Source organism: Pygoscelis adeliae, unplaced genomic scaffold (genome assembly GCF_000699105.1).
Source record: "Pygoscelis adeliae isolate BGI_AS28 unplaced genomic scaffold, ASM69910v1 Scaffold4, whole genome shotgun sequence".
Taxonomy (NCBI): domain Eukaryota; kingdom Metazoa; phylum Chordata; class Aves; order Sphenisciformes; family Spheniscidae; genus Pygoscelis; species Pygoscelis adeliae.
In genome coordinates, this window is record NW_008824986.1 from 14,604,213 (window position 1) to 14,614,416 (window position 10,204).

The 10,204-nt window shown below is 39.0% G+C and overlaps 1 protein-coding gene across 1 annotated transcript in view; it reads left to right on the forward strand.

Annotated features, from left to right (window-relative positions):
- The first annotated feature begins 366 nt into the window (after window positions 1-366).
- The window catches only part of GFRA1 (GDNF family receptor alpha 1), a 145,069-nt gene continuing 135,231 nt past the window's right edge, over window positions 367-10,204 (forward strand). The window contains exons 1-3 of the mRNA XM_009325919.1: window positions 367-406; window positions 1,516-1,818; window positions 3,115-3,198. Coding sequence (XP_009324194.1) covers window positions 367-406; window positions 1,516-1,818; window positions 3,115-3,198 — 427 coding nt within the window. The remainder of the gene's footprint in view (window positions 407-1,515; window positions 1,819-3,114; window positions 3,199-10,204) is intronic.

A 10,204-nucleotide genomic window follows, 5' to 3' on the forward strand; every position in this document is an offset into this window, starting at 1 on the left:
TCCCTGGGAACAGGCGCTGCCCACCCAAGGAGGCGACCGGCGCTCCTGCCCCGCTCCTGCCTGCTCACTCGCACACACATATGCCCGTGCGTGCGCCTCTCTCGCTCCCTCACTGAAGTCAGTGCTTGCGTTTTCAGGTTGCTCCGACCTGAAATCTAAGGGAAAAAGCTCAGCGTTTGCGTCGCTGCTCCTGCCGCTGGTGGTGGTAGCGGTGGAGAGAGGGTTTTGGGTTTTTTTTCCCCCCCTTGAATTCAATGGATCTGAACTTGGAGTCTTTGGACCTCGGCGGTTTTGGAATATCTACATGCTGATCCTCTTTGTTGTGGCACATCAGCTCGTTTGGGGAAACCATCTGAAGACAGCAAGATGTTTCTCACTATCTTGTACTTCGCTTTGCCCTTAGTGGGTAAGTTGCTGGCATCTGATTTCTCTCTGTACATCGCTTCATAAAGCAAATCATAGGGTTTATGGGATCGGATGCCTGACGGTTGTCAGTCTATTGTTTAGGCAGAATAGTGAAGTTTCCAGTAGTTTTTACGGCTCTGCCTCACATCAGTTAACCCAGTCTACGTTTAAAGCTCTGGGAGATTACAGACTTAGATACTTGCTTGCGTAGCCTCTTGTTAAATCGGGTTCTTGCAAGTTACAGGGAAACTTTTCATTTTAATAAAATAAGGCTGCTTGGGGGGCGTGGGGGGTGTGTGGTGTGACAAGAGCCAGCTGAAGGATTACATCTTCACCTGAACCTGGCAGCCTGCCCGACTGCGAGTGCTTTGTAGTCCAAACTGGTTTCCTTTCCACAGGAGATGTTTGCGTTTCCATCTGTGTGTGTCTGAGGCAGCGTGACAGAGGGCACGATGGAGAGGAGAGAGTTAATGTAATTTGCTTTGTTCTCCTGCAAAAGCATTATACGTGGAGAGAAATGGGGGGGGGGGGGGACAAAATTTTTTTTTTTATTCTACCTTTATACATGTAGAATAAGCAAAAATGTGTACAGCCTTTAAAAAGTGACTGACACAAAAAGAGGCTAATATCAATCAGTGAGGATACTTATCTCTCGGAGCGGGTTGTTCGTGGATGTAATTGAAATTACAGCAAAGCTCTTGTGGAAAGTGAGGCTGAATATTTAACCCCTCAGTTAAGCACTCGAATGGAAAGGTTATTTGTTTCACCAAAGTGGATCTAAGGAAAAATGAATGCTTGTTTTGTCAGGCACATTAACCCCTGTGGATTTTCTTTCCTTTCTGTGTTTTCTCATAAATCAACCAGCAGGGTTAAAACGTACTGTTTCCTTGGACTCCCACAAAAGTGGATCTAAAGACCATGAAAACCCTGTGTGCTTTTTCCTAAGGTGTAGCATGAAGCCCTGAGGTTTGCAAGGTGCTGCCGGTGGGGCTGGCTGCATGTGCTGCGTGAGGAGGTGCCTTGTGCTTTCCAGATGCCTGCTTTGGAGCCCCGGTTAAATCAGCCTCATCCCTCAACGAGAGTTTGTTGGTTTGTGTCTCCTCTCTCTAGATGTACTTTTGTCCGCAGAAGTCAGCGGGCTGCCTGGAGGGGACCGCCTTGACTGTGTGAAAGCCAGCGATCAGTGTCTCAAGGAGCAGAGCTGTAGTACTAAATACAGGACACTGAGGCAGTGTGTAGCCGGCAAAGAGAGCAACTTCAGCCGGGCGACAGGCCTGGAGGCAAAGGATGAATGCAAAAGCGCCATGGAAGCTCTCAAGCAGAAATCTCTGTACAACTGCCGCTGTAAGAGGGGCATGAAGAAAGAGAAAAACTGCCTGCGCATTTACTGGAGCATGTACCAGAGCTTACAGGGTACGTTGCAAAACAAAGAAACGTTACACTCCCCTAATGCAGTGTGTGGTTTTGCAGCCCCTCACATCCGCAGCTAGCTACTGCCAGTGAGGCTAGACCGAGGGTCTGACCCCATAATTCACATTGTGCTCTTCAGCTGCAAACTGAGGACCTTTCATCCGACTCAAGAACAGCTGCTGCTCCGTCTCCTGTTGTTGGGAAATCCACAATGAGGGTTTCCTCCAGGGGACCCAGCTGACCTTTCTAAACCCGAGTCAAAAGATAAGGGCACTAGCAAGTGCAAAAGCTACAAAAACAATCATTTGGAGACATTTTCCTAATAATATTTAAACTCCTTAATTAGGACTCACCTAACAAGATCACAGGACACTGGAACTAGTTTCTTAGCTCTTTGCTGAAAGTTAAATTTAATATGAAGAGGAGCATTGTTTTAAGGAAAAGTTTATTCTTTCTGTTCCTGTATTTACTAGCAATATTCCCTGGGCATGCTGAGGCAGAAAAAAAGAAGTTTGTGCTTCCTAGAGCATGTAGAAGTGCCAGTTAGAAGGGATATTACAGTGATTGACTCGGGACTTCTATTCTTGATGTCACTGGCAAATTTCCCATCATCTACTGAGACCAGTCAGGTCCTTATATATCATTTTTAGCCCTGTTTTGCTCTAGCCCTGGAGTTGCAGGTGCAATCTTTCACTTCAGTGTGGTCCCCATTTAACTCATTTCTGTAGCTGCTTCTGCAAAAAGGGAAGTCATCCCTTTCTGTTCATTTATCCAGGCATCAACTGGAACATTTTAATGAGTCAATATATATTTTTGTTCTAACTTCCATAATGAATTACACTACTCCTGGACTTTTTCTGCATCATGAAAAGTTTCCCTTCCAACAGCATCTTATTAGGAGTGTTTTATTCCGAAGATGCTAGTTTTTGGCTGTTACCTGGGCTGCTCTTCTAAAAAACAGCTCTGCTGTTAAGGTGAATGAAGAGGAACATCCCTGTTACAGCTTCTCTCCTGCTGGCATGAGGTGGGACAGTCCCTGTGATGTCACAGGCTGTCTCTGCAAATTATGACCTTATCCATGGAGGAAGGAGAGAAAAGAACTAGCATCCGGGATAAATGCCTAGCTGCTTTCAGGTGTTTTTATAGATAATGCTTTGAGGGGAAATAGCTACATAAACAGATTAAAGGGGAATACCTTTTGCTGTTACAGAGTAACTTCGTTTCAGAGTAAAAGTAAACAACGGAATCTTATCCTGAATTCTCGTATAAGAAAAATATCCAAATATTTTTTGTCTTTAGGAAATGACTTGCTTGAAGATTCCCCTTATGAGCCAGTTAACAGCAGACTATCAGACATATTCAGGCTAGCACCGATTGTATCAGGTAAGCAGACTTAATATTCTTTAACTGGAACATGATTACAATCTGCTGATTTGTAGTTGAATTATGGAACTTTTAAGCAATACTCTCTTAAATAAAAAGAAATGTTAATGGCTTTCTGGATTTAGAAAGTTCATCATATAGCTGCACAAAAGAAAATACTAATTGGTTTTGAAATAGTAACTAAAACTGAAAGAGTGCTTGGCAGGATGGCAATTCGTATTCTTTTTGAATCATACTTGACAATAAATGCTAAATTTTCCTGTAGGTGGCAATCTGATTCCCTGCGTTCCTAATTTACAAATCAGTTCCTTTTTGGGAATGCGGTCAGTGCAAGTTACCTCCCATTGACATTAAAGAAGATCAGAAGATAAATCTTTCAAATGTTTGCATAAGGGAATGCTTTATAGTTTCATTTTTGTTTAAAAAAGAAACCCCTTTCAGAATTAAGGCTTGTCTTCTTTTCTGGAACTACTGCCTGTTTAAAGAGCTGATTCACAACTTCCTTCTCTTTCTAGTTTTTCTCTGAACGGTTTTTGTTTCTGTGTGGCTGTCTTTCAGAACTTGTTTGTAGTAATTTGAATATGTTGCTCGGTAATTAAACTAAGCTGTTTGTTTTTTATCAGCCTAAATTATACTCATTTTGGATCATATTTATTGAAATAATGATTTTGGGGCATTCACAGGGGTTACAGGTTGGAATGGATTTTCTTTTTCGGGGTTGCAGAAAGTCTTATGAGGTCGCAGTCTGTACTCGGGACCTTTGTTTACTTAGTTACATAAAAAAATCGAATGTGCACAGTATAATGTGGAAGTCTGACAGTGTTGAAGCTGTAGTTAACTGACATGCTATAGATAAGCATTAGTAGATGGCTTTTTAAAAGAAAGGAGAAAAGACCAGAGAGAGTGGCTTAACCAATTTTCAGAAGTACTTACACTTTTTAGGACCCTAAGTCTCACTAAAAGCCAGGGGGACTTAGGTTGTTAAGTATTTAATGGTACAGAGTTTCAAAGGCACATAGACACATAAAATGTAGATAACTGCCCATTGGGATTTTCAGAAAGGACTAAGTGATTTAAATAGGCGTTAGATGCCCAGGCAGTTTTAAAAATTCTAAGTGCTTAATGCATCTTTAGGTATCTTAATGCCTTTGAAAATCAGCCCTTTAGTCACTTTTCAAAATGTGACTTCAGATCCAACTCACATACGTCTTTGGAAAGCATTATCCTAGTTTGGTGAGCAAGTCTGTTGGAGAAATAGTAGAGAACAAAGATTAATTTCTGAAGAATCTTTATTTTATTTTTTATTGCTTAAAAACCCCAACTTAACACAAAACCAAGACAAAATGAATGCAGAGGAGTTCCAGGCTGTTTTCTTAAAGTTTATGGTCAGCCTGCTGAGGGCCAAATTCTAACCTACCTCAGCAGTTTTATGATCTCCATAGAAATACCCTATGTACACTCTGCCTTTCTGTTATTTCTTAGATTCCCCATTTACTTGCAAAGTAATGATCTTAAAAATGTGATAATTTTTTCTTTCTACCTATTCTGTGCAACAATGAAATAAGACATAGTTGCCAACAAGTGACGTCCATCCTACCACAAGTCACTTAATATGCTGGTGGACTGGTTAGGACCCATTCTGTGTTACTAGTGCACCCCAAATTGCTATTCACTTTGTCAGAAGCTTCAGGTTTGCAAGGATTGGAGGCCTAGGTTCACAGGGAGCAGCAAACAAAAGTTGTAATACAGTGGAAAAACACTAGCATTTGGAAGTATTGTCATCTGAAAGAAAAAATATCAGCAAAAGCATTTTTCTTATTGTCATGGTTACTACTGCGTGTTACATTCTTTAAAGCTGCCTAGTCTTACAGATTTTTTGCAGGGCTCTGCAGATACCCCAAACAGCAGAACTTGGTAAGATTTTTATATCTTGTTTAAAACAAAACCTGTACAGCAGTGTTGGCAGGGGTTTCATAACTGGTGTTCTGCTAATGTCATCGTTGTATTTATAGATGTTGCTGCAGTATTCACTCTCATTAAAGTTACTTGGGTGTAAATAAAAGCAGCAATTAACCCTTTCATCTCACAAAGGCCATTCTGTGGTACTGCATGACTTGATATATATCAAATGTAATGCTTTAGCCATCTTTTTTATTTATTTTTGATACAGCATAGAAAATCACAACAGTTGTCTTTTATGGTACATGAAAGGGGAAAAACTGGCTAAGATGACTATTTTGTGTGTTACATAAGTCTTTTGTAGCATACATAAGTCCAAGAAATGGTGGACAGTTTTTAAAAGCAGTTAAAGTTGATCTAATCCTGTACTGGAAGATGTTCAAAATTGCATCCTCTATGGAAACAGGATGCCACTTGCTCATTAATCATTCAAGCATGAATATGTTGATTTAAAACAAAAATCAGGAATATATTGCTAAACCTGTTACTAAGTTTGTAGTTTCTCTCCAGTTCCCATTATGTTAATGGAACAAGTGATGCAGTCGTGTTACTACTGTGAAGCTGTTTTATATTTTTACGTGGTCTATGTTATACTGTGCCTAGTGGTGTAGTTAGTCTAGAACTAGAAGGACAAGCTAAATGTTCTATATAAAATTTAAAACAATGTCCAACAACACAGAAAAGGAAAATCTAAGCCTACAAAATTATTTGTCGTCATACTAGCTGTTAAGCCCAGGGTATCATATATTTAGATACTAACAAGCATGAGTTTTGCATTTGAATCACTACTAAATTTGCAAGGAAAGTGTAATTATTAAAAAAAAAAAAATTGATGGCTAAAATAGGAATGTGAGTTCAGTGTTTGATTTACTTGTTATGACGTATCCTGAGTATTCAAGGGTCTGATCTTCCTTCCTTTCTGTCTACACTTTAAGGACATAATTCAGCTCCCTCTACAAAGTTAGTCCTCCGACACCTCACATGGCCAAATCCAGGAGTGTGAGTCTTCTCAGTTGAAGGACAGGGCTGTCTTGTTTTTTGTTTTGGGCACGTCTAGGTCTGAATTTCCTTTAGAACTACTATGTCTGATGTGGGGCTTCTGCCTCAAGGGTGTGAATTTCTTGCTGGTAGGCAGCTCTTCAAATTACTGAAGACTTGTGTGTCTGTTTTCGAGAGCTGTTTTATATTTTTACGTGGTCTATGTTATACTGTGCCTAGTGGTGTAGTTAGTCTAGAACTAGAAGGACAAGCTAAATGTTCTATATAAAATTTAAAACAATGTCCAACAACACAGAAAAGGAAAATCTAAGCCTACAAAATTATTTGTCGTCATACTAGCTGTTAAGCCCAGGGTATCATATATTTAGATACTAACAAGCATGAGTTTTGCATTTGAATCACTACTAAATTTGCAAGGAAAGTGTAATTATTAAAAAAAAAAAAATTGATGGCTAAAATAGGAATGTGAGTTCAGTGTTTGATTTACTTGTTATGACGTATCCTGAGTATTCAAGGGTCTGATCTTCCTTCCTTTCTGTCTACACTTTAAGGTCATAATTCAGCTCCCTCTACAAAGTTAGTCCTCCGACACCTCACATGGCCAAATCCAGGAGTGTGAGTCTTCCCAGTTGAAGGACAGGGCTGTCTTGTTTTTTGTTTTGGGCACGTCTAGGTCTGAATTTCCTTTAGAACTACTATGTCTGATGTGGGGCTTCTGCCTCAAGGGTGTGAATTTCTTGCTGGTAGGCAGCTCTTCAAATTACTGAAGACTTGTGTGTCTGTTTTCGAGAGTAACAGACTTGGGTTAGTTATTATGATGTAAAGATTTTGCTTAAACAGACGTTTTTGCTTAAACCTTAACAACTTCTGAGAGGTGAAAACATTTTAAGGCCACTGACTTCTGTCGCAACGACAGTAAATGCAAAATCTGTTGATTGGATTTCAGAGGTAAGTTTCACACCAAATGAAGGATAGATGCTTGAATTAGTCACTTGTTAAAGCTATCTACAGCTTCTTACTACATGGGGAACAGTTTGCCTCTTGAATTTGCATTGTATTTGACATTGAGCCTCGCAACTGGAAGATACCTTATTATTTTGGTATCAGCTGATACAGTATAGTGGTCATCTCTGTGGCATGTTGTAAGAAAATACCCTGCATAAAAACTGTAGCTTCACGTACCTGTAGAAATACTTACAAAATAAATGTTTCTGAAATGTCTCATTCATTTCAACACAAAATGGAGAGCCCCTAAAGCTGAATAAAATGCCTTAAGCCATATCTGTGAAGTGGTGTAAATAGAGTAATATTAAAAACAATTGACTATTGATCAGTGTATTTAGGAAGACTTAATGCTCTCCTCCCATGGATTCACTTTTACGTTGCCTAGTTAATCACAGGCTTATTATCCCATTGTTCAGCTTTGTGTATCTTTTCTTCTTTCTTTTACATCTATTATGTTCAGAAATAATTTTAAAGAACAGGCTACATAAATCAGGGTATTTCTTAAAACATGTAGGTTTTGCTGGTAATCTGTGGAGAATTGGTCGGTTACATGCTGCTAGTTATGTCTTGTTTCTAGTTGCTAAAATGCAAGACCAGTAGAAATTAATTATTTTGCCAATATTTCTTTTTAGTGTAGTAAACTGTTTTTGCAAAGTGCCTTTTGTATCATTAACAAATGAGAGAAAGAAACTGGCTCATATGATTATATGTCAAAAGGAGTGTTTCCTGATTCTGCCGTTCTCATGAGAGGCTGTTTACTCTTTAAAAACTCTGGGAAACTTCTGTTGCAGAAGGCATCTGGAAGCTTATATTTAGAGAAGGGTGTATTTTGTATTTATTATGGTAAATTTGTTAAAAACAAGAGTTCAATAAACAGCACAGCACATAGGGCTTCTTACTGGAGTCTTATCATTCCACATTATTATATGGGTAGCACAGCACATGAAGTTAGCATGTTTGATTTGCATACTGAATAAGCTATAAGTACAAATACAAACAATTATGGTCAGTAAGGTGGCCTTTTACTGTATTTAAAAAATTGAGACTATAAAAAGTTAGCAGTGCTGGAATTCTCAGAAGGGTGTGTGTGCTGGTGGCATTTAAATTAGGCAGTCTCACGTACACGCTCTTTCTGTAGGATTTCATGAAGAGGGGTCTGGGTCTCCCTCTAGGATCACTACATTGTTCAGAAGGAAAGTGGGTTTGTTAGGTAGTTTTCCCTTCTTCTTCTGAGTTTTTCAAAGTCTTTTAGGCAACCTGTATCATTGGCGTTCACAGATCAGAAAGTCGATGCTGGGAAAGAATGAAGTCCAGTATGCAAAACACTTCCTTCAAGATCTGACAGACTTTTATAAGGGGAGACTTCTCTCTCCCCAGCATAAAACCTGCTCTGAGTATTGATGACAGCTATCTGGCCCCTCCCCACTATTTTATCCTTCCCAAGGATGAGGTGGAGACATCACAGAGAATGGAGTGCAAGTGTTTCCTTTGGGAAAGTTGCGATCAGCAAAGGTGGGAGAGGAAGGTCGGGATTTTTCAATACAAATTCTCAGGATCCAGAGCAACAGAGCTTCCTTGTCTGTGTGCTTAAGGTCCCTTAGGGTTCCTCATACCTTCTCTTTCGGCTACTTCTGTAAAGAGGGGCTGTAGAACTAGAAAACACTGTGTCATAGTGAATTAATTTCACCCAAACTTTCATAATCCCGAAATTCTTTTAATCAGGACTCGAATGTTTCCCCATTCATTTTTGCAATTCTTGAACTAATGTAAGAACTGTGTTCTGGGTAGCAGGTCCCTGACACTTCAATTATCATTTGCTTCTTTTTTTCCTACCTGGTAAATTACTTTTATTTTGTAGAATCCATCTAGAGCATTTTTTAAATTGTTTATCAAAAAGATAAGTTAGAGTCTCTGTCCTAGCCAAGAGATTCACTGCTTTTTCCTTTCAGGGTTTGTGGCATGTGAATTAGTGGCTTCTCACGTGAATTAATACTGTATGACATCCCCAATTCCTACTGCCTGAGGCCTCTAATCCTGGTTCTATTCCTAAATCTGTGTCTATTTCAATTGCTATATATTTTTCTAATTTAACACTATGTCTTTTTCTGACACTTCTGTAAGAATATTTGAGATGCCACATTTCTACAAAGGCAGTTTAATTTACAAAATATTAAAAATGTTGATTTCTCTTGACTATTTACAATGGTCTTATTAGCTCTTACCTCCCGTATTGTTGCAGTTTATTTAAAAAAAAAAAAGATACTTCATGTTAGTTACCTTGCACATTCACTCAATTTCATAAACAATAAACCAGATCTTATTAAGTTAATAGGAGTCTTGCAATCTGATTCTGTTCCCACTGAAGTAAGCATAACACATCAAAATCTTTTTATTTGATTATGATCTATTCTGTTTCCTGTTGTAATTTTTTGGCTTAGTTCTGGTTTTCTGATGTGAGGTTGAGCCTTTTGGTAACAGAAAAGTAAAAACTTATTGTTAATCTAGCCTACAGACTAGATTGTCACATGCACAACTATATTTTCCTTTGTAAGGTAACACATTAAAGTAACAGTCCTTGGACCAATATATAATATTCTTTTTACAGTTATAAATCAAGACTAACTCGTCTTTCCCCACTGAGAATTTGTGACCCTTTGCCCGTTGCAAGAAAAAACCCAAACAACACAGGCATCTATTTTAACTCCATTTAACAAAATGAAAATAGTTTGACAAAAATAAATGCAATATGAGCATGTACAATGTTTGTGTTCTGTGACGTTTCTGTCTGCAGACTTTCTTTGCAGAGACAACTAGGCTGGCTTCCAGTCAGCTAACAAGTTATCAAGAGTGCATAGATACCAGTTGCTGATTTCCACTTTGGCATTTTCATAATCAGATTGGACTTCACACAAAAGAAAATCACTTTGGTGACTGTTGGCTTGCAGGAGCTCTTTGAATTTCCTGTTTTCTACATTTCTTGAAGCTAGATCTGATTATGAGAGGGGAATTAAGTACCTTGCTGAAGTAACTGATTGACTAGCTC